Genomic DNA, 25,093 nt, shown 5'->3' with positions numbered 1-25,093 from the left:
AAGCAAATACTGGACCGGATTCGACATTCAATGTCTCATTTGCAACGTGAGGCTTGCTTGAAACCAATGCTGGTGAACCAACAGCTGGTCGTGGTTGAGGACCCTCTCTGTTAGTTATGGGTCGACGCCAGGGCCGGATTCAGATTGTGTAGGCTCCTGGGCTACAGGTACTGTGAGGCACCCAGTAATATTTTCAAAAGGAAAAAAAAAGTTAAAGAAAAATGAAAAAAAATTTGTTTACAAAACTAACAACAAATAAAGGTCAGCATTTACAAAATGAAATAACTTTTCACTTCATCTCTGGAGGCCCCTCCTGCGGGCAGAGGCCTCTGGGCTGTAACCCCGAAAGTCCCCGCGACTTAATCCGGCCCTGGTGGACGCTAATGATTATTTTGTATCATGTCTGTGGAAGAGCGTGGACCTTTTAAATCCTTCCACGGCCGCTTGCTTACAAGGCAATCCCATTTGTTGTATTGAATACCCCTATACAAGCGTAACTCCCCTTTGAACTGCCCTGTGGCCTGTGCACAGGAGATCTCCGAGGGGTTCATTGATAATCCTTTGTGCGGCTTCGCCGTGAATCTGTATGCAGCGCTTCCGCAAAGCAGCCTCATCTCTTTCCGAATGTGCCATTGCTATCCACCCTGCGTTGCTTGGCAATATATACTGCTCGTGACAGTGGTCCGAGACGTCCCACTCCTGCAAAGTGTGTTTCGAAGTGATTACTGAGCAGAGAGCAGTAGGGATATAGGCTCAGATATAGATCATTATGATTACGTATGTAATGTATGTATGTTGACGTTCTTTCGCACCGTACGTAGGCTGCCGCGCAAATCGGAGGTGCGAGGAAATCATTGTCAGCCGTGATCTATTTACTGCTGGATGAAGGCCCGCCCAAGCTGCCGTCATGAGCTGATTCCATCGCTCCATCTCTATGGTGGGCCACGCTGTCTTGGGCGCTTTCCCTCCCTTGTCTGCCACTCCATTTTCAGTCTCTAACATCGGCCATAATCCAATCAAGTGACACGTCCTGCCCAAGCCCACTTGCTTTTCTTGACAGTGAGGACGGTGTTTTAACCTTGCACGCATTCTCAAATACACGAGTCTCGTTTTGTCTCTCAGTGTATTTGTAAGCACGCACCCATCCATGTATATATTATAAATATGTGCACTCCACGCTGCTTTGATCTGTATTCCTATCCAAGCATGGCGAAGGATAGAGGGCGCCATGATGGTGAGATGTCAATTGCCTCGGTTGGTATGCAGGAGGTCGTGGGTTCGATCACAACCCTGACGCCTGCAGTGTATTGGGAGTCTGCGTGTTCTCCTCGTGGTCGTGTGGATTTATCTCCGGGTTCTCCGGGTTATCCGGATTTCCCCTCCACGTTAAGAATCAAGCGTGCATTTAGAGTATCTGGCTGCTATACATTTCCACACGATGAGCCACTTCGTTGAGCTATCATTTGTGGTGGCCAGGTCGCTTCTGACAAAGAGTTGCTGAAGATCAGCAGGCCTTACCTGGTTAAAATAAAAATACAACAGTTTGGTTTAGACACGATGGGGCCAAGCGGCCTCGGACGAACGGCCAAGCGAGTGGGACCCATGGCGTGCCCACACGCTGAGTGGTTTGCCAGCCACCCATGGCAGCAGCGTTCCTGTAATTCCTCCACTCCTCTCCCAGTCCTGCTCACGGCTGGACACAGCCCAAGTCCCGTCTGCCCGAAGTTTACTCATTCAAGATGTTATTCGAAGCTGTTATGCAATCGGCAGATGTGCGCAAAAAAAACCGTGCGAAATACGACTGCGTAGGTTTCATTTTTATTTTACGCGGCCTTGCCGTAGGGCTCTCCGATGTGTCCAACGTTCCGCTTCGGTTTCCGAAGAAGTTCTCGGCACGTGCGGCAGAACGTCGGGCGTTGTGTGGAACAACCCGCGGGCGTGACTGGACAACGCATAGCACAGCCAAACCTCGTGCAAGGTCCACGTGGTGGAAAAATAAAATATCATGATATTGCTTGGCCATTAATTAACCAGGGAAGGGACCACTGAGGCTCGAGAATCTATTTAAGCAGCATCCTGGATAGGAACGTTTGGTCAGCCTTGTTATGCATATTTTACACGTGGAAGGTAACTCGAGTAGAGAGTACACAAGAAGGGGACAGACCGAACGTTAATGACGGCACAAATCGTCGCACAGTGATCCGTGCTGTTACCTACTGGCCACCTCGTGACTCAGGAGGTTTCAAGTCACACACATGATGATGAGCACTGAGCGATCCGATTTCTGGTAAAGAGCAAAGATTCCTCTGGGCACGTGATGCAACCGAGCACAGCAACACGGACAACGATCTCTCACGCAAAAAAGGAGCGCAAACCCTTCCACAAGAGGGCAGTGCGATGCCATTCATCACGCAGAGTCGCCAAAGGTCCCGTTGGCACTGCTGGTGGGTCGTGTGACCTCCCGTCACGGCGGGAGTGTAGTAGCGGTCAGCGCGCTGCGCTTCGAATCTGGCGACCCGGGCTCGATTCCCGCTCGATTCCCAGCACCAATGACGATTATTTGAATCGGTCCTGGGCCTCCCCTAGGTCAACTCAGCCTCAAATGAGTATCTGGTGCGGCGCGTGAACATTGCCGCTCGGGAGACAAAGGCGGCCATCGCCTCGTGTGCCGTGCCGACCTTCACAGGCGCTACTCGCGAACAGCACTTGCTCCTACGGTCCGTGAAGGCTATACGGGGGATCTTTGTTTTTCGACAGCTTCAGCAGAGGCTTGCCTTGCTGCCAATCCGGTGCCGTGGGCAATTTGTCTGATCCAGTGCGATGGATCAGTGGAACGCCATGCATTCTTACCACCAGCACTGGGCGAATGCAAATACAAATTCCTTCTTCAGTATACTGTCCATGTTGACATGGAGAAATACTGTACGGTTAGAAGCTATTCCTCAGTGTCTGCATGGTATGAAGAGGCCCTCAGCTTGCAGTGGATTGACAAACTTAACCACGACAGTCCACACGAGTGCACCGATGCTGTATCGATTCTCACGTGGAAGTGACATCACAATGGTGGGACGTGAGGACCATGAGCGATGCACTTAATCACAAATGCAAAGCTTCTGTTTTTCCTCAACGAAGCTTCAAAGTCACGTGTGATGGCCCGGAACACACGTCCCATGCATGCATGTATGTTGAACTTCTTTCGCACCCTACGTAGCGCCAGCCGTGCTGATCGGAGGTGCGGTGGAAGGACAACAAACTAAACACACAAAGGAGTTCTAAAGAAATGAGTTGTCAATCTAGATTTAAAAGTGCATCGCTCCAGTGGCTTCCTCATATCAGAGGAGCTTTTGAGACGGCCGCAGGAGTGCACCTCAAAGCGTGCAATACAGTGACCTTCTTTGTTCGATGGCTGGACAAAAAGCCGCTCGGAGGATGCCCCTTCGCGTCATGGTTTATGCATCTACAGCGAAGACAACCGTTTCATGGACTGCATCTTCCTTTTTAATGCAGTGAATAAATGAGCTGTGACATTACCACACGACAGATTATTCGAGCCCTCTCTCTCTGTCTCTCTCCCAAATAGAGCCACGCGAACGTCTCTTGGCGGCTCGGCGAGGGAAAAAAAAAACCTCACAAATGGTGGCCGCGGCCACTTTGCGTCCACAATGACCGCGCGGACGCCTCACCAACCCTCGGAGAGGCTAAATTCCCACGCCGTGACTTCACCGTGACCTGGGGTGACCCGTCAGACAAGCGGGGGGGGCGGGGGGGGGGGAGCACGTCGTTTTTGCCGTACAAGGGAGGCACGCTCCTCTGGCTCGTCAAGCTCTCTCGCTCTTTCTCTCTGGCACGGACCGAGGGCCCACGCGGCGAAGGATTTTTGGAAATTGCATTTGCGGTGTAGAGTTTCCACTGCAGATTCAGCGCCAATTTTTTTTTGTTTGGGAGGGAGCTTAAACATACGGGATCGTTAAAAATAACAAACAAAAAATTGCATTGGCCGAGGTGATGCACGATTTGGAGCCTTATGTTGGAATTGATGTTGAATCAGTGCTGAATTGTTTGAAATGTTCTTGCTAGTAATGTGCCAAAAGCACGCTGCTGTTTTTATAATTGTTATGAAAGGAATATGTAAAGCTTTGGTGCCTACCGCACTGCATTACGACACTCATCCTAATACCAGAACCCTAACCCGTAAATATGTGCATCAAGCCGTATAAGTTTATGAATCATGACTCAGACTACACTGCCAGTTTTCAACAATAATCCCATACTTTAAAGTATTTTTTTTTATATATAAAACGTATATCCTGTCATTTATTTTACAATGCCATCTATTTTACCAGAAAAAGCCTCGCAAGTCTCGGTACATTGTTATCGGGAGAATTCTGCAATTCGGTTGCCGAGTTTCACAAATCTACACCGTCCACTCACGCTCACCTCCAAAGCGTTGCATTACAGGCGTGTGCGCTGCTGCTGCACCAGGCTAGCAGAGGTTAAAAGGCACAGGTGCAGTCCTGCAAAAGGCTGCTGGAGGAATGACCTCTGGAGGGCATTTGGCCTAATCTTCGACAGGACCCGCACGATAAACCACCACACGCGACCTGCCCATCGACCAAGGCCGATGTCATGGAGTCAACATTGGGGGGGGACCAAATCTTCCAGGGGGTGTGGGGGTTCCCCCCCAGACAAAAAAAAAATCTGAATTTGAAAACGAATCTCCTGCCATTTCCTGCCTCAAATATTAAAAAAATTCACTAACACACAGGATGGATTTTTTTTTTTGCAATAATGTCTAATAGTGTATTGTATTACATTGCTCTGTTTCTTCTTTTTTTACCTTTTCTTGTTTCATTGTATGTAATGGCAGAGATAAGGGATTAATAAAGTACAACCATAACCATAACCACAATCATATAAACAGAAATCTATTTCATAGCAATATATTGGGGGGGACATTTTGATCATATTTTAATTATATTGGGGGGGATGTGTAAATTGTGTGTCCCCCAATATATATTATAATTACGACCTTACGATCGACTAGCTGTGAGCGAGACCCATTCATACTTCAGGGTGGACAGAGACGTGGGGAAGATTTAAGAAACTTGCCCCATTGTTTCAACTGTCGAATCGGACAGCCCACCTCTGGTTCGCAAGTCCGGTGTGCTGACCATTACACCAAAACTGTCCGCCCTGCTATAAATTATTTTAGACGAAAGAAAAAACACCCCCAAAGCTACCCTACATTCCGATGATTTTGGGAAAAAAAGTGATTGATTAACCTGATGTCTGCATTGCAAAAATATTTATTTTAAGATACATTACTTTCATATAGATATTCAAGTCAATGTCTGAATTCCAGAAAATAAGAGAGAAAACAATACCATTTACCAGAGCCACATTGCCACGTGCCCCCGTGCCGTGGTTGGGCACACACCAATATACATATATATGTGTGTGTATAACAAATGATCCAGGATTTGGTTTATTTTAGTCCACGAGAAGCAGTGATGTTATTCCACATTCTTTTCTTGATGTACACACACGCACACACGTGTGGTGCACAAAATGACTCGCTCGCGTCTCAGGCCGTCCACTGTAATGCCCCTCAAAGGACGAGATAACCAGGAGGAAAAACAAACCCGTGCTATTTAATTTCGTTACTAAAGCACTATTGATCCATGACAGAGCTGCAGTTTAGATCTGCCTCTGTCATCAAACACTGCCCGTTCACCTCTTGAACTCTGTCTCATTGCCTCCTCCACCCAGCACGGCGGTTGTTCCCAATGTGTGATTGTCGTATTTCCCCCCCCCACTCTACTACGACTGTGTGTACCATGAGCACGGTATCGTGTACGTACCTACATGTGTATAACTTCTTTCGCAACGTACGTAGCCAGCCGCGATAATCGGAGGTGCCGGATGAAGGACAACAATGTCCATTCCGGATTCTCATAGAGCACTTCTTATGCCACGTGTTCGAGAATAGCCTGTGGAATGGGCTAACTCTGAACTACTTCCAAGTTCCCTTCACGTACTCTTTTTTTTCCCCCACAAGCGGGGGGTAACAACCTCTACCGTTCTCGAGAGTAATGTTCATATCGTGCCAGTCAAACCGATGTTTCTAATTATTAGAGCTGGAACTCACCCAAATCACGTGAAGGACCAACATTTAGTGCGATAGTTTATTTTTGTGCAGTCTTTGGCGACCGGGCTGAGAACGTTAGTGCATTACGGTTTGAGAACCAATGTTAATCATGGGAGGCAGGTGTCTTCATCTTGTACTTCCTTCGCTACCATACGTAGCCAACCATGCTAATCGGAGGTACGGGGGAAGCACAACAAGATAAAGACATGATCTCAGTGATGCCAGCTAAGTCTTTTGAGCTGGCTACTCAACCATTATTGGGTTTTAGTTCCTAGCATGCACTGATATTGACTTAACAGGTTCCCAAAAGGCTCTACCCTTCAAAACTTACACGCGTTACAAGGTATGGCAATAACATTCAAGTCAACATCACTCGAGAGCAATGTGGTGGAACTCTTGAAGAACACAAGACCGTCACTTTAAAATCTTACTTCATCATTAGAGAAGATTCAAACTACAACAATTCCAGTATAGCCTAAATGTCTATTTGTGTTTACGTATAAAACTGCTTAATTTCCTTACATGGCTGCACTTTAAACTGAATATACAAAGAGCAACAGAGAACGCACAGTATGAATCTTCAAGTGATCCACCGACCCCAGCAAGCCACTTATTACTGTTGCTGTGACACGGGTTCAACAACGGCAGTGGTTTTTGTTGGACAGCCGCCGCAATGACAACAGTGGGATCAGGAAACCCTGGCTCCATGGTGTACTCCGCGCAAGCCGCACTCATGGCGACTAACCCTTTCCCGTTCACGTCATCGGAACGGAATCGATTCCGAAAGGGAATCGGATGTAAAAGGCCAATGTGGGAGGGGCTTGCGGCACAGTTTGGCGCCGGCTGTCGTAGAGTGCGTTCGTGTAGCTACAGTTCTCTGCCGTGAGTACGATGCCTTTAAAAACAGCAGCACTACGCCTCTCGAAATAAAATTAACGCGAACCGCTCACACGTTCCGAGATTCGGCGAAGTGATCGGGGACCCACCCCGCCGCTTGCAGACGTCACTGAATGGGGAAAGGGTTACTAAAGGATCAGGGAGGCAGGGCAGCGTCGGCCCAGTTCTAGCTCACCTCTAATCTCATCGACACCAAACAAGTTATCGGCAGACGGAGGCGACACGATTTCAGGCGTGCGAGCGACCGGGGGGGAGGGGGCGCAAGGTGCAGGTGCGCCGTGTTTACCTGGCCCCAGGAGGACGCCCTCCACCGCGGGCAGCGACCGGCCCGGCACCGTCTCTGCTGCCGCGGCTTCTCCACGTGACCGCAGTCGGCAGGCGGCAGCAGCAGCAGCAGCGCGTCGCCCCGGCCGCCGTCGGCAAGGCAACGCACCTCCCGGTACTGCGTCCCGCGTCCACACGTCACGGAGCACTGCACGAGCACGCACGCACGGAGGCACGCAATAAAGGCAGAGGTCCCCGCGGAAAGCCTTGAGCAGACTGTAAGGGGGCAAGCGAATGAGAATCCGGATCAGAATAGTTATTTATAGTGGAGGAATCTGATTTGAGCTATAAAGGTCTTTTTCGCAGAGGTCCAGTATGGGCATGGGCTCAGAACTTGACAAAAACAAACAGTACAAAAACACGACAGGGGTGCAAAGTATAGAAAAGCAAAAAAAAATCCATAAAAATATATAAATAAAACTAAACTATGTTTTTTATCTTACCAGGTCAAGCCCACTGAGCCATTCACTTGTTTTTCAGAAGTGACCTGGCTATAACTGATAGCTCAGCAAAGTGGCTTATCATGTGGTCATTTATAGCAGCAAATTCATCTACATAATCTCAATGCAATAACCAATAAACACAATATGGAAGATATATAAGTAGACAACATGCAAATTAAATATTGTAACCAGTTACCAAATGTTTCTTTGAACTAATTGTTGCCAATTTACAATAATTCCTGGTCCTACACAGTGATACTTTATAGGGTAACATCAGCTCAGATGAAGAAGCTAACTGACTTCACACACCTGAGAAAAATGTAATACATTGGTGAGGCTTTACTAACACTGCAACATTAGATTGTAATTTACTTACACGATCCACTGGCACACGAGGGAAATAATGTCTACAAATAATAGAGTTTACCACGCAGGATTTCGTGACCAATATTATCCATAGGAGGTTTTTTGGGGGTTAGATCACATAAATATAAATTCGTCGTTAAACCCGCCACCACCCGACACAGCCGATTAGTAAGGTTTGTCACGTAAACAAAACGTGCCAGTTAGTTACTAGTACAGCACACAGGTGTGTTCGAAAGGTAGCCCAAAGTGGGTGTGTTGGAGTTGGTTTATATTTACGTGATCTGACCCCAAAAAAAAACTCATGGAAAATAATAGAGTGTGTACAGGCCTCAAATTTCATATATTTATATCATGCGGACTGTTTTGTGTTACAGTTGATGCTGTCAGAAACATGTGTGCGTGTTTTTCACGCAAATAAAGTATGAAGCAGGTATGATGTTGGCACTGCGTACACGAGGCATTAAATACTGAAAACCTTCAACCACTGCGCTTGGCAACGGCGTATTCCCATCGCACGCACAGACACGCAACTAAAACAAGACCTGTCTGAGGGGGTGGGTGGCTAGCACCACGCCCGGCCGCCTTTGTCTCCCCAGTATTGATGTTTACACATCGCACCAGGTACGCATTTGAGGTTGAGTCGACCGAGGGGAGGCCCAGGAACGACACAGATAATCGTCACCGGTGTTGGCCGTGAGCGTGGCAAGTTAACTGCTGCACCACCGCTCCCCACCACACGCACGCGAGGACACTTTGCACAGGCAGAGAATCCCCGAAGCCTGAACAATCATCGATTCACAAGCCCTGCCATTGACCACTGCTCAGTGCTACTCACCGCTGCCAAGCCACGAACCAAAGCAAGTGCATGTACTTGTTTATAACAAAAAATGCAAAAAAGCTAAATAAATAAAAATGTGGTTGCTAAAAATGACAGCACAGTGGTTGAGCAGGGTCAGCGTAAAATGCTAAATGTCTTTAAAATATAACTTTAAACACTTACAAACATACAATCCCCATGATGAGTGAACCAAGTCATTTGCCACCATGGGAGAATGAGGGTAAATCCAATAGAAAGCCTGCAAAGGAGACTCGTATATATGTACCGGTACGTACGGTGCAAAAGAAGTTGAACACACGTAAGCACATTTCTGAAATGCATGCACGTACATTACAAACTCTATGCACTTTTAAATCGTCCGAATTGAAAACTCATTCATGTAGAACTGCTTTTTGTGCTGAGTTCGTAGTCCTTACCCCCGGCACCTCCGATTATCACGGTTGGCTACGCGCGGTGCGAAAGAAGTTCCACACACCGTACGTACATACGTGGACTTGCTTTAGACTTAATGACGCGTTCTCCACTGGCCTAGCACAAGGGGCGCTTGTGGTGCTGGCACGCCACCGATCTTGCCGCTACCGCTTCAGAAACGGACGGCGGAAGTTGACACCCAGTTCCCCCTGCCAGGGAAACCTGAGCCAGCGCCGCGGCCAGCTACAGGAGTGCCAGCGTTGTGTGAGAGCTGGCAGCGATGGATGCCGCTTAATCCTACTTAATGCACTGGCTGTTGTGATGGCCAGGCAGCAAGGCTTGCCCGCGGCAAGCAGCCGAGCAGACATATTCATCATCATAATCACCTGTCATTATCATCGTCATTACAGTCTCCACCATCACTGAATATCATCATCATCATCACCGTCGTCATCATAACAGTATTGCTTTGTGAACCGTCATCGTGCGCATTGCTATTTTCATTTGTATCGGCATTACGTTTAAACATCGTCTCCGTCATCATTTCTTTCATCAACAAAATCATAATTTGTAACCATATCCATTACCGTCATCATCGTTTTTTAAAAATAATTATCATCATTTAAAATTAAACCAATAAAACCAAGCACACTTTTAGACTTCATATGACCAAATGATGCCTGCTTTGTATAACAATACAGCTATTCAAACTTTGTTTAACTCCGATAATAAATGTTTAAAACATTTAAAAACTTCTACGTTAATTTAAATGCATCTTTGCCACTGTGCCACACACACACAGACAGACACATACACGCACACATACACGCACGCGCACCCTTCGCTCTCTGCTCCTTTAAGAGATAAATCAAACAATGGGGGGTCACAGCAACGGGAGTCTTTCTGTCAGCTCGAACTCCTCCGCTCCCTGCTGCCATCCCATGACATTTCCATCGTGTGTCTAAAATTAACAGCGAGACGAAACGGAGGTGGGTGAGTGTGGGTGGGTAAAGGAGGGGGGGGCAAACCTTCCAGTGCCCAATCGCATCGGTGCCCCCTCGCAAGGGCAGTCAAAGCGGCAAGTGACATTTTCATCAACCCCTTTTGCGGTTGGCAGGAAACCTCCCCTGAGATCGTTATCTGCTATCGTGTATCCTGAATGCCAGGTTCGGTACAGAGCCTGCCGCACCCTCCCCCCAGCCTCCCACTGATAAAATGTGGATAAGGAAGGTTTAGCTTGTGAAGGGTGGGCCCAATGCCTCGGTGTCTCCCATTGTACGGCCCAAGATAACGGCAGGGCCCTATGCATCCTGTGTCTGCACTCTGTGGGGCGAACTACTGCTGACATTCGTGGAAATGTTCATCAAGGTCAACGGTGGCATTTTAGAAATTGCAATTTTTGTTGTTGCAGTGATTTGCATTTTTTCCCCCATCATCAACTGCAGATAACTCTGCAGTTTTATGTTTTACCACCACAGTTTTTTTTTTTAAATATTACTCATGCATTACTGCTATCATGAATATTACTCTCTCACTACAGGAAAAACTTGGCCTTTGTTAAAAAGAGATCTCCAGTGAAAACGCCACGTGATGATATTAACTATATAATAACGAACAATATAATGACGTATCATATATAAGCTATGAGACAATCATTGGTGCCATTGCATTTACGTAAAAAATCATCATCACAACCACTACTCAACACAATTGGCATATATTTGAATATTTACTCCAGTAAATCATTGTATCCCATTACCAAATGCCTGTAAATATATTCGAAAACGAAGGTGCTGTTCGTTACGATGACCTCTGCCCCACCGTATTCGCCCGATGTCTTACCACCTCTTTAAGGGCTATATTTGCTCACGGGGAGAGAAGGGGATATTGGGTATCCTCCACCCTTCCTGCCACTCCCTCTCGGAAATGCACTCCTCATTATCCGTGCACGCAGCCCCACAGCGGCCGTAAGCAGGAGACCGGCGGCGTGGCTCGTACCGGGCTCCAGGACGAGCGGTGCCACACCCCGGGGCTCACGCAGGGAGACTCGTCGGCACAGGCTTCGGTCGGCTGCGGCCGCGTTGCCGCGTCGCACCGCGTCTCGGGGAGCGGCTGTCCTTCCGGAGACTGGCAGAGCACGAGGCGCGTCCGGAGGCCACCGCCCCCGCAGGATCGAGAGCACTGTGTCGCAAAGACAAGCGAGATTGCCGCCACCCCCCACAGAGCTGTTTAAGGCGCCGCCGTGGCGAGGTGTTAACTACCTCGCCTGATATGCAGGAGGTCGTGGGTTCAATCCTGACCCTGATGCTACCTGCGTATTTGGAGTTTGCGTGTTCTCCCCGTGGTCGCGTGGATTTTTCTCTGGGTCCTCCGGTTTTTCACTCCACATTTAGAAGCAACACGCATTGAGATTATTTGGCTGCTATGAATGTCCACGTGATAAGCCACTTCGTCGAGATGTTATTTATGGCCAGGTCACTTCTGAAAAAGAGCTATATAGCTCAGTGGGCACACAATTGGGTGAGTGGCTAGAACTGAATCCGGCCGCCTTTGTCTTCCCAGTGCTGATGTTTACATACCGCGCCAGACACTCATTTAAGGCTGAGTCGACCTCGGGGAGGCCCAGGCCTGGTTCAAATAATCGTGACTGGTGTTGGCTGGAAGCAGGGATTGAACTCAGGTTGCCGGGTTCGTAGCGCAGCGTTCCAACTGCTCACTACTGCTCTCGCTACAAAGACAAAGATCCCCCATATAGCCTTAACAGACTGTAGGGGCAAGTGCTGTTAGCGAGCACCTATGAAGGCCGGAACAGTACACGAGGGGGTGGGTGGCCAGGACCACGCCCGACCGCCTTTGTCTCCCCAGTGGCGATGTTTACACACTGCACCAGGTACTCATTTGAGGCTGAGTCGACCTAAGGGAGGCCCAGGACCGGTTCAGATAATCGTCACTGTTGTTGGCCGTGAGCGGGAATCATAGTGCAGCGCGCTAACCGCTGCACTACCGCTCCCGCTACACACACATGCGCTGCATCACACACATGCACACGTATAGCAGGATTGAGAGCAGTGCATCACAAAGACACACGCACAGCATGTGGCTAGAGACAGGGACCACCACCCCCAGAGTGAAACATTCCTGAATAAATAATCTGCGGTATATTAAAGTCTATCACATATTGGTGAAGGCCTTCCCATGCCATGTCAGTCATGGGGGTTATTTGATCGTCCTTCACGCTGGCTCGAGCGGTTTGTTGAAGAGGCAGCCCAGGAGCTGTTGAGACATCGCTTGGCACCAATGTTAGCTGTGGCTAGGAATTAAATTCGAGGGCACCACAGTAGCGAGATGTTAACTACCTCGCCTGGTATACGGGAGGTTCGTGGATTCGATCCCAACCCTGATGCTTGTTTTTTTCGAATGTCCGTCTCTCTCGCTGTGGTCGCGTGAATTGTTCTCCGGGTCCTCCGGTTTTGCTCTCCGCGTTTAGAATCAATGCGCGTTTAGAGGATTTGGCTGCTATAATTGTCCACACGATAAGCCACTTCGTTGAGCTATCATTTGTGATAGCCAAGTCACTTCTGAAAAAGAGCAATATAGCTCAGTGGGTCTTACCTGGCAAAATAAAACGCATAGCTTAGTAAATCAGGTTGCCAGGTTTGTAGGGCAGTACGCCCATACGATGTATTAATTTTCTTGTACTGGCCATATAAAGAGAACGGTGACATGAAAGCTTTACAGCCAAAGGTGGCACTGATTTGTGCTCTGTTACATAAACGGCCAGATGTGTCTCCTGTTACGAAGGGCAAAGCCGCTGTGTTGAAAACGAGCGATGGAAAATGTCGTGGAACTGCCCTGGAACTAGCCGTGATGATTGTGCCTTTCGTGCCACAGATGTGTTTGCAGAAAGGCTATTGTGAACACAGGGCCTCATCCTTGTCATGCTTTGTTGTTCTCGAGTTAAAAACTTAATGACAAAGATGTTTCAATACAATAACAGTGGCACAATGGAAAATACATCTATCAATAATTAAACATTGGTATAATTATGAGTAAAAAAAGATATCTTTTAATTTATCAATACACGAATGTGTATCTCTCGTAAGCAATCATAACCAACCAATCACCTGCTGTCCAGGCCAGGTCACGCCCTCTCTTGGAAAATAAACTGGCGCTTTCAAAGGGGCATTTGTTTGCAAATTCTGCCACATTGTATCATCCTTGTATTTCTGCTGTTTATTGAGGTGTGAGTGGAATGATGGGGGGTGTTAATCGAAGATAGTTTACTCACCTTGGATGTGTGTGTCTTTCCGCCTATTATTTTTAGAGCAATGTTGTGCAATGAGATATTAACCTGCAATGAATATATACCAAGTTTCTTGGATAATTTGATTAGCCATAAACACACGTGTTCGATAATCCGGTAAGACTAAGTCATGTATGAGGCACACTCGGTGGTATCATGCTGTCCTTACTTGAATCTATTGGCTGTTTACTATGTCGCTCAGTGCTTGCTCTGTCACCCAGATTGCCTCTTTTGTTTAATGCTGTTACTGAGCAAGCCATTGTTTTAATTTATTGAACAGACGCCGTAAAAGCCATCGACGTGGCCGCCACGCCCTGCGCAAGCGAGCGAGCGAGTGTGGGGAGTGGGTCCCACGTGCTCGCTCTCACCGCGCTCCACGTGCCGAAGTTCCACAGGGCGCACGGCTGCTGCTGCTGGCAGGGCCTCATCTCCGGCGGCCGTGAGTTTTGGTCGCAGCGATCGCCGGGCTCGCCGTCGGGGTCCTGGCAGACGACGAGGCGCCGCTGGACGCCGCCGTCGCCGCACGACTGCGAGCACTGCGGGGGGCGTGCGGGAGGTCGGGCCGGCGTGGCGACAGACAAACGTTTCAGAACGCAGGCCCGCAGTCTTTTTGCTCCGATTCACAATGTCCCTGGCGAACTGTGGACCCGCGGACTCAGAGCAAACGTTTGTATATATGTATGTTGAACTTCTTTCGCGTGTTGGTGAAGGTTCATTTTTGCCACGTTTTTTATTGAAGCGAAAAACTCTGAAGTGCGTAACTACAACATCCAAGTGATGGTACTGTGACGTCAAACCCATCCGTCTTCGTACGATGCCAATGCAGTGATGTCACGAATGCCATGACACAGCACCTGACTGATTTTTCTTTTTAAAATAATGTTTTTCTTATTAATATTCTCATATTGTGTAGCTTGGGACACAGCCAAGGTATATGCATCTGCAAGCCAACATGCATTACGTACTACGCGCACACGCGCGCGGCCTTGCCGTTAGGGCCGCAGATGAAAAAACAAAAGAACTCACGGGTCCCCAAAGCCCAGTCCTCCAGCGGTCAGCGTCATCGATGTCATCAGCAGCAGGAGGAGACGGGAGAGCAGACGAGGGGGTCCCTGCGGGCGCCACCGAGCGTGGGCGCGCGACCCCCTCCCTCGAGACGTCCCCTCCGCTCCTACTCCTCGTCTCGGGCGGGCAGGCCTCCGGCGAGCACTCCCGCTCCGAGATGGGGCGCTCTTCCGACTGGCACTCGGTGACGGCGGCGACGGCGTGGACACCCGTGGGGTCGTCGAGGGGAACGCAGGCCACGTGGCGCGACTCGACGCCGCGGCCGCACGTGGCGGAGCACTGGGGGGGGGGGGGTGGGAGATGACGCGCAAGTCAACGGGGACCGTCACGTTTGGTCGCGTGGCAGTGCGGTACGCCGTTGGAGTGTAAGGCCGTCGCACATCTTCATCTCAGATCTTAAATCTCATCTATACCGTGGGGCGCCACGATGGCGAGATGTTAACTACCTCGCCTGGTATGAAGGTCGTGGGTTCGATCCCGACCCTGACGACGCCTGCTGTATACGTGGAGTTTGCGTGTCTCTCTCCCCGTGGTCGTGTGGATTTATCCCGTGTATAAAATCAAAATGCGTTTAAAGTATTTGCCTGCTATTAAATTGCAGAGGATAAGCCACTTCGTTGAGCTATCATTTGTGGCCAGGTCGCTTCTAAAACATAACTAGATAGCTCAGTGGGCCTTACCTGGTAAAAAAAAATAACTTTTTAGTTGAGTTTGGAATGCATTTCTCACTGCGGTCATTAATGCAGGTCCCCGACGGCGAGCCCAGCAAACGCTGCGACCAAAACTCATCCTACTTCATCCAAGATGTCTGGCCAGCGTGGAAGAGTAGGCCAAACACTCTCTAGAGGGGCTATATATCACAGCCGGCGGAGACGAGGCCCTGCCAGCGGCAGCTGTGCACCCTGGGGAGTGGTGAGAGGGACCGCACGGAACCCGCTCTCCCGCGCACTTGCAACGAAACGTCGTGACAATTATTTTATTCTGTTTTATTTTTATTATTTTATTATTTCCCTTCTACGTGACTTTACCGAAAGAACCAAGAAGATGAATCCCTGCAGTCACGAAAGATTTACATCGAAATTTACACGGAATCTGTTAATGAATGAACACGATGGTTTTGCCAGTAACATCATCGGGGGCGGGGGGGGGGCGTAGTCGGATGCCGGGTGCGGCAAGGGGGGCATGGCTGGCGGAGAGCTCAGGGGGTCTCACCGGGCCCCAGGCGGAGGCCTGCCACCGCGTGCACGGCCCCGAGGAGCAGGCCTCGCGCTCGTGCGGCCGGGGCAGGTGGGCGCACGCCGCGGCCCCCTCGGCCACGTCGCCGTCCGCGTCGCGGCAGCTCACGTAGCGCTCGCGAACGCCCTCCCCGCATGAGCGCGAGCACTGGGGTGGGATGGGGGCAGTGGGGGGGGGGGTGCAGTGGGGGGGGGGGGGCAGTGGGAGGGGGGGCGCAGTGGGGGGAGGGCAAGCAGAACCTCCGATTAGTGCGGGCAGGCTGTGTATGGCACGTACATACATTACTGGACACCGTGGATCAGGGCCATCGGGCAGGACAAGGCCATTGAAAATAAACCATTGAAAATTGAGCCCTATGAAAATAAAGCGATGGATATCTGACCCGTGAAAAATAAGCCCGCGGCAAAGCATGTCTGTGACAGCAGACTTTTGAAAAATAAAACCAGGAATATTGAAGCTTTCAAAAACACAACTGTGAATACCCAAAGCATGAATGCCAGATCCATGATTGCCATCCCATGAACAATAGTACTGTCCGAATACTTGAATCATGAAAACCAGACAGATGAAAACAACACCTACTTTTTTCGAAAAAGACTATGAAAACCATACCCATTAAAAACGGAACCATGAATATCAGACTGTTTACCATAGAGGCAAGGACACTCTCTGTTGAATATGGGTCCTGGCATATCTTAGCGATCTCTTTTCCGCTTCTGTTTAAACAAGCCGACGGACTGTATAACATTCTGAATGGACTTGCCCAGGTCTATCTATCTCCCCTCACCCCATCCAGGGTACTTTGTTCATCCAGTCTGGAGCTGCTCATTCAGCCTAAAATGAAACGCAAGACAGTGGGGTCAGCGTGCCTAACAATCTGCAGCTCCCATGGAGTGGAACGCACTCCCACTCGACATTTGTCAACTTAAGTCCCTTACACTATTTAAGTCATATTTAAAAACAAAAAAAATGTGTTTACTACGGCCATTAATTGAGTTGACCTTGGTTTGGGGTGTGCGTTCAGATTATTTAGATGATTTGGCTGCTATAAATGTCCACATGATAAGCCACTTCGTTGAGCTATCATTTGTGTCCAGGTCGCTTCTCAAAAAGAAGCTCATAGCTCAGTGGGCTTTGCCTGGTATAAAACAAAAACATTGTTTCGTTTTATTTGTATATTTTTTTTAGTGATTCGTTTACCTTTTCTATACTTTGCACTGCTGTCGTGTTTTTGTACTGTTTGTTGTTGCCCTACTGGACATCTGTGAAAAAGAGCTTTATAACTCATCGGATTCCTCCAGCATAAACAAATATTCTGCGTCTGATGTGTCCTGCAAGGGGCATTTTCTGTTTGTTATAGCTGCTGCCTCGTACAGCATTGTGAGATGCAGTTTTGCACGAACGACGCTGCGGGAAAAATTGTGTAGTGGGCTCCAAAGAGGTGCACACTCGAACTTGGAGGCAACACGTTAATACTTAATACAACGGGGTAACCATAGCGTCAGTACCGCCCTTCCCTCGGCACTGGCGCTACACCACAGAGACACGATACACGCCACTACAAATGTGTAAGAGTAATAATAATTATGATTAATGCAGCAGGGAAAGTGGCATCAAGGTGAGTACTAATCACATACCTGCATTTCCCATATCCCCTCCCTTTGATGCTGCTAATCCTGCATAATGCACGGGCATAAGTAGTACTAATCACATACCTGAATTTCCCATAAATATGCTAAATTCCTCTTGATATGCAAATTCCTTTGTCAAGGTGCTCTTCCCCCTCCAACCCAGCTTAAATATACGCTGCCAAGCCTGGTGGTGTTCATTCAGACGCTGTCTTTCCGACAGACCTGTTCTTCACCTGAGGACGGCTGCTTGCATTGTGGCCGAAACGTCGTGAGAATAATTTTATAATGTTTTATTTTTATTATTTTATTATTTCCATTCTACGTGACTTTACCGAAAGAACCAAGAAGGTGAGTACTCACGTCGGTCCAAGAGCCGAACCTCCACTGCGTCTGGTCCGGGTGGGTCGGATGCCCTGGTGTGCTGGGCACCGCGGGCAACGCACACTCCGCCACCGTGCATTCCTGTGTTGGGGCAGAAAGAGCGACGGGCCACTTAAATAAGTCCATCTGAAATAATTGACTTCTTTACAGTGACGGGATGGACATCATTATTGCGGCTGAAAATGCAACCCTGCCTGGCTGTCTGTTATGAAAATCTAGTGTGTGGGCCCAGCCAATATATTTCACTATTCACTGCCACGTGACCAATGCGTTTGTTCGAGCTCATCGAAGGTGCTTGCGTGATAAGCTCTTAAAATATCAGTGGGTTGTTTTGTGTCATTTAATCCGTACCAACAGAGTTTTTCCACATCAGGTGGTGAAAATTTATATTGAATTCCATGGGCTATTTAAAATTAAGCATTTGCTGGTTCTCATTTCCTTTATCAGTGGGAACCCTCTAACTCTAGCATTAATTGATATCCCAGGCAATCTTAAGTACGTACTCAATAATAATCAAGTGTCATTGTGTATCTTAACTTCACGTAGATTTGTTTATTGTTTTTTCCGCCCCCAATGTTGTCCCATCGACACGAGATGACGTATAAATGCAGATCTCTCGCAGCGCAACCCTACATGTCGTGACAACTACACAGGGAAGTGGATTTCGCAGAGCTGCCTCTGAGAGCCCTTCAAGTGACCCCTGGTCCACGCAGTGGTGGGCAGCACTTTCCCATCCGCGCCGTCACAACGAGTAATGTCCATCGCACGATCGTCAAACTGATTTTTTTTTAAATAAATATCAAGAGTAAAACATTTAGACACACTCAGGGCAGAACCCCATCTCTTTTCACAACGTGTTTTTTTTCGTGTGCAGCCACTGTTAGCCTGGGCTGCCACCATCAACTCACGACGAATGAGAACCCACTTCAACCACAGGCAGTCGTTTGAATTCAACCCCAGGGTGTCTGCGGTGCCGGCTCAACGCTCTGATTCCCGAGCCACACCTGGCCACGTGGCACGCACGTTTAAAGGGGAGAGCACACCAACTGACGACGAGGCGGTGGGCACGCGCGTGCCTGTCAAGCTCCACCGCTGCTGGGGGAAGGGCCTCCGCTACAGAGGAGCTCGAAATCACCTCCCTACGGGGTCTTTTTGCCGACTCTTCCACGTCTCGACAGAAGTGGCAGTGCCCACACACACACCACTTTACGCCTGCTGGTCGACTGGCTGTGTGTGTACCCGTACGTGCTGCTGGTTGGACAGAAGCGAGTGGATTTCAGGAAGGCCGCATCAACTGCCGCGCCGGGAGATCGACTTGAACCGGTGGCCTCTGCATTGCAATTCCTGGTGGCATCTGTTCGTCAAAGGGCGCCCGTATATATTCGGGACTTCTGAGGAGGACGACTCCACTTGGCATGTGGAGGCTCCCCTTACTGTTGTCCCTTATCCCCCCCCCTACCTCCCCTCTATATAATAACCGGCTCTCCCTCGCTTGTAGTCCCCACGTGTGTGGGGCAGTGAGCACAATCTCCTCCACATCTACGGACCCAGGAGAGCATTGAGGCCGGGCCTCAGTCCGTGGGGTTATTTCCCCCCCCCCCCCCCCCCGTCAACCCCCCCGTGACCCCCCTCCTTGTTGCACTCGGTGCCTTACACTGGACTCTTGTTTTGTTACGAAGGAAAAACGATGATAAAAACAAAGGGGGGTCACGCGTATACCTGCGTGTGGCTGGGCCGGGCGGTGGCGGCGATGCACCGCTCCTCCGCCACCGCTTCCCCTCGCTCGCCCTCGATGCAGCGGATGGCACGCATCTGGTACCCGGCGCCGCACGTGGCGGAGCACTGGTGGCAGTTGGCACGCGGTGTCGTGCGTGTGCGTGTGTGTGCGTGTACGTGCGTGCGCGTGCGTGTATGTGGGCGTACGTGTGCGTGAGCGTGCGCGTGCGTGTACGTGGGTGTGCGTGTACGTGAGTGTACGTGGGCCGGTGACATTGCGTTGCGTGTCGAACGTAGGCACGTGCGTGCGCGTAGGTGCGTGTAGGTGTTTTAGAGAGTGTGCATTTGCGAATGAGTATAGGTGTGTGTGTGTGTGCACATGGAAGAACGTGCACAAATGAGAAATAAAACAACCACAGTTACAATCGGATATAAACAACACAAATTAAGCAAAGCGTGTTGTTTGTCATGTAATTGTTGGGTGCTCACTCATAGCACTTGCCCTCACAGTCTGTTAAAGGCTTTTGTATTTTGTTAATATGTTTGGGTAGTGGTGGAACAGTGATTGGGTGGCACGGTTGCAGAGGAGACAAGACGATCAACGGCACACTGCTCTTCTAATGTGCATTTGTGCAAGGGATGCCCCCTCCCCCACCATCCCCCATATTAGTTCGTACGACGTCTTGGCGTAGAGCATCCAAATCCGAGTCATACAAAAGTTGCACGGCCTATGGGGTGGTAAAAAAAGAAAAAGCCTGAAGGCCTAATCACACAAGCTACAGAAATTCTCGAACGTCTCTTCGCTCATAGGAATGCCCTCGAGCGCGTGGGCCGTTTGTGTGAGGGAGGAGGGGGGGGGGTGGTGGGTGGCCCGTACCGGTCCCCACGGTCCGTCCTGCCACGTGGAGCAAGGAGGCCCGAGGCAGGAGCGCACGGAGTCCGGCCGCCCGTCCGGGCCGCACATCTCCTCCGACAGCGCCGAGTCCCCGGCACGGCACTCGACGTGCCGCCTCGACACGCCACGCCCGCACGTCACCAGGCACTGCAACCCCGCAGCACGCGCGCAGACACGGCCGCCATCAGCCGTGTCTCGGACGCGTGTCCCGACTTCAGTCTGACGTTTTCTTTCTGTTTGTCTGGCTGCCTACATACTTAGGCATCCATCCATCCATCCCTCCATCTTCGTGTCTGCCTGCCTATCTGCGTCTACACCTGCATGTCTATCTGGCTAACCGAACGACTTGTCCATCTACCCATCTATGTTTTGCATCCACTCATCCAACAGTGTGTCTGTCTGTCTGCTTCATACCAAGCTGCCTGTGTCTGTATATCTTTGTCTGTCAATCTGCTTGTATACCAGTTAGTCTTTGTCTCCATGTCTGTCGGTCTGCTTCTATGTCCCGACAGTCTGTTGATCTTTTTGTCTGTCTCTGTGTCTGTCTGTTTCTATATCAGTCAATCTGTCAGTCGTCCTGTCTATTTCCACGCCTGTCTGTTTGCTTCTGCACCAGTCAGTCTGCCTGTCTCTGTGTCTGTCTGTCTATCTGCTAGTTTATCTCCCCACTCAGTCCGCGTGGCTGTCCACGGTGTACGCGAGATGAGTGTATGTGTGTCCGTATGTTGAACTTCTTTCGCACCGTACGTAGCCAACCGTGCTAATTCAAGGTGCGGGGGAAGGTCAACAAACTAAACACAAAAGATCAGCTCCAAAGAAACGACTTTTCAATGCAGATCACTTAAAAGTGCACAGCTGCAGCGGCTTCCTAATATCATAAGGAAGAGCATTCCAGACGGCCGCAGAATAACGTCTGAAAGGGCACCTTGCTCCAGTCCCCGAGTGTCCAGGCCGGGCAGGGCTGGAGGCCGCACGGCTCCTCGCTGGCGAGCCGCTCCGTGAGGCCCGCACACTCCTCGGGCCGCAGTGGCCTGCCGGCGCCGCTGACGCACGCGGCCTCGCGCGCCCGCACGCCCCCGCCACAGCTCCGCGAGCACTGCCAAGCGGACAGCGCGCCATGGTGGCGTTGTTCGTGGATGGAGATGGTGGGTTTTTGTCGTTGGTTTGTGCTTGTACGTCAATGAGGTTGCTTTTTTATGTTAAACTTGCTACTACTGATGCTGCGCATGGTTGGGTAATGAAACCAAGTTGACCGAGATTCGAGCACAGAATGCGGACCATTAGACCACCAATCCCTCTTAAACCCTTAAGACAAAGATCCCGTGTATAGCTTCAACAGAATGTTGGGGCAAGTGCTGTTAGCGAGCACCTATGAAGGTCAGTACGGCACATGAGGGGGGTGCTGACCAGCACCACGCTGGGCCACCTTTGTCTCCCCAGTGGATTTTTTTTTTACACATCACACGAGGTACTCAATGGAGGCTGAGTCGACCTAGGGGACGCCCATAACCGATTCAGATAATCGCCACTGGTGTTGGTGGCCGTGAGAAGGAATCGAACTCGGGACCCCCACTCACACACTCACTCGCCTACACTAGCAACCACCAAACAAAGAAGTATGGGGCAGTGTGGGTTTGTGAGTGACACGAATGTGTGCGTGCGTGTGTGTGTCTCCATCAGAGAGCCCAAACAATAGGGGCGAACGCTCAATGTGAATGTCAGACCCATTTGTCATCAGCTGGGCGGGCTACAAATAACCGTAAGGATACAAGCCCTGGCTCCGGCAATTTGACTCCAAGCGTGACCAGAGGTAACATAATCCGTAGGCAGCTACTCCGGATCCAATTCTTTCCTTGTGTTTTGAAAACGTAATCCATTGCTGCGCCCAGAGCCCCCCTTTTGTGAATTGTGTTGAAAATGCAACACTATAACTGTTTGGATTTGCAGCTTGCTGGATTTGGAATGCACACAGGCATGCCAGTGTGTCCGTATCTCCACACACACACTAACTTACCCACCCATTAACTCACTAGCTCACAATTCACTCAATCCAGCATTGTCACAAACTCACTCTCCCACACTCACACATCAACTCACTCATTCACAAACGACTCACCCACTCTCAGTCAACCACTCACTCAACATTCACCCACTATCATTATCATCACGTACTCTCCCACACTCAGACACATCTACTCACTTACTCACGAATTACTTACCCACGCTCAGCCGACCACTAACTTGCTAAACAGTCACCCGTTTCGACAGCATCACACATTAACTCAACAACAATGCGTCGAGTGGTTGCGATATCACCACAGCACTTGTGCCAGGATAGGTGCACTTTCAGGTCACGTGAAGTGTCGAAGGCTCAATTGCGGGTCAGGGCCAGATGTTGTGGGTTAACTCACTGAGATCACTGCACACCATATACTCTCACACACACAAATACACGGATACCCCGTGTAGCCTTTAACAGCCCGTTGGTGAAAGTGCTGTTCGTGAGCACCTGTGAAGTCCGGCACACCACACGAGGAGGTGGTGGACGGTCAAGATCACGCCCAGTCACCTTTGTCTCCCCAGTGCTGATGGTTACCCATCACCCCACTTACTCATTTAAGGCTGAGTAGACCTAGGGGAGGCCCAGGACTGGTTCAGATATTCGACATTGCTATTGGATCGTGAGCAGAAATTGAACTCAGGCCGCCGGGTTAATAGCGCATTGCGCAAACCACTACACTACCGCTCTGCACTGAATCAAACTCTCTCACACACACCGCACACACGCACACATGCACCATACACTCACACGTGACCCCGTGTTGTCACAACATGTGAGCCGTCCATGAATGATGAGAGATGCAGTTACGAATATATGCATTCGCAAAACATTGGACAAAGAAGCGACGTATCGTCTTTCTTGGTTGCTGGGGCAATACGAGCACTGTTAGCGAGCACCTATTAAGGTCGGCATGGCGCGCGAGGGGGGGCGGGGGGGGGGGGTAGTGCCCAGCTACCTTTAGCTGCCAGGTATTGATGTGTATACATTGCAACAGGCAGGCCTACGCTCATTTCAGAGTTGAGTTGAACTAGGAAAGGCCTGGGTGAGCGGCAGCCAAGAAATGTAATGCGTCTCAGAGGGCGTCTTACAAGGAGATGCGAGCGATGGAATCAGTTCATGTGCAAGTGCTTCGGTGGGTTATTACACCATCCACCCACTATGACACGTACATCAACTCACTTATTCACTCACTGAGATATTGCCCACTCTCAATCACTCAATAACTCCGTCATGAACTCAATTGCGCACTCACTCACCCACCCACCCATCCACTCACTCACCCACCCATCCACTCACTCACCCACCCATCCACTCACTCACCCACCCATCCACTCACTCACCCATCCACTCACTCACACACCCATCCATTCACTCAGTCACCCACCCAAACACCCACCCATTCACTGAGCCAATACCCATACGCCCACTAACATACTCACTGAGCCAACCTCTCACCGACTCACTCTCTGAGCCAACCACTCACTCATCCAACCAATTCACTGCTCACTCACCCACCCATTCATTCGCTCGCTCACTCACCCACCCGCCCACTCGCTCACATGCTCACCGAGGCAACTACGCACTCGATCCGTCGCTCGCTCGCTCGCTGGCTCCCACCTACCTCTGACCACGGCGAGTATCTCCACGTCACCAGCTTGCACTGGCCGTAGCAGGCCTCCCGCGTGGGCGGCTTGGGCTGGTCCCGGCAGTGCGCGTCGTCCGTCGGGTGAGAGGGGCTGCCCCTCCTCCCCGCGGGCCCCGCCGCGTCTCCTCCAGCCGCGGGCGGCTCCTCCGCGGCCGGCCCGCCGACGGAGTAGCGGACGCAGCGCACGTCCAGCGTGCGGTGACCCGAGCCGCACTCCGCCGAACAGTCGCTGCGGCCCAGCACGTGCCACCTGCGGGGAGTTGTGTGTTTGTGACTCTCCTCTCAGCCGCCCCCCCCCCCCCGCGCCACCCCTGCAGCCACCGAGGCCTTGCTAACGCGTCGTACTGCACGGAGGCCATCGTTTGTCCCACCGCTGCGTGAAGGCCTTCCCACCCCCCCCCCCCCCAGCAGCCATTGCGGCATCGTGCTGGTTATTCGGCCATACTTCCCCCCCCCCGTCCCTCACACTGACCAGCGTGGGGGGATACAGAGGTGGGGAGCGTTGAGGTGCAGAGAAACGATGGGTTTTGCTGCACTGCCATCAACGTAGCCTCCCCCACCACCTCCAGCCTTTAACGCCCACGGTGCACTGTGGTCACCCATTCTAGCGCTGGCCAGGCGTAACTCTCGAGAACTGATGAGAACGTGCCCATTCACGCTCATCTGGTCATAGGTGTTGGCTATAAAGTTAAGAAGAATGTAACATGAATTAGCGTAACATTTCCATGATGC

The 25,093-nt window shown here is 50.3% G+C and overlaps 1 protein-coding gene across 1 annotated transcript in view; it reads right to left on the bottom strand.

Moving 5' to 3' along the window:
• The window catches only part of LOC144730029 (A disintegrin and metalloproteinase with thrombospondin motifs 9-like), a 171,419-nt gene that overhangs the window by 27,280 nt on the left and 119,046 nt on the right, over nt 1-25,093 (bottom strand). Inside the window, exons 20-29 of the mRNA XM_078610498.1 lie at nt 24,338-24,611; nt 21,580-21,750; nt 20,637-20,801; nt 19,763-19,885; nt 18,023-18,124; nt 16,008-16,178; nt 14,757-15,074; nt 14,099-14,266; nt 11,426-11,608; nt 7,332-7,517 (exon numbers count right to left, since the gene is read on the bottom strand). Of these exons, the coding sequence (XP_078466624.1) occupies nt 7,332-7,517; nt 11,426-11,608; nt 14,099-14,266; nt 14,757-15,074; nt 16,008-16,178; nt 18,023-18,124; nt 19,763-19,885; nt 20,637-20,801; nt 21,580-21,750; nt 24,338-24,611 (1,861 nt within the window). The remainder of the gene's footprint in view (nt 1-7,331; nt 7,518-11,425; nt 11,609-14,098; nt 14,267-14,756; nt 15,075-16,007; nt 16,179-18,022; nt 18,125-19,762; nt 19,886-20,636; nt 20,802-21,579; nt 21,751-24,337; nt 24,612-25,093) is intronic.

The sequence above is a fragment of the Lampetra planeri genome, chromosome 34, assembly GCF_965212315.1.
Source record: "Lampetra planeri chromosome 34, kcLamPlan1.2.h2, whole genome shotgun sequence".
Taxonomy (NCBI): Eukaryota; Metazoa; Chordata; class Hyperoartia; order Petromyzontiformes; family Petromyzontidae; genus Lampetra; species Lampetra planeri.
The sequence above is the reverse complement of the archived record's forward strand: the minus strand, read 5'-3'. Positions and strand labels throughout refer to the sequence as shown.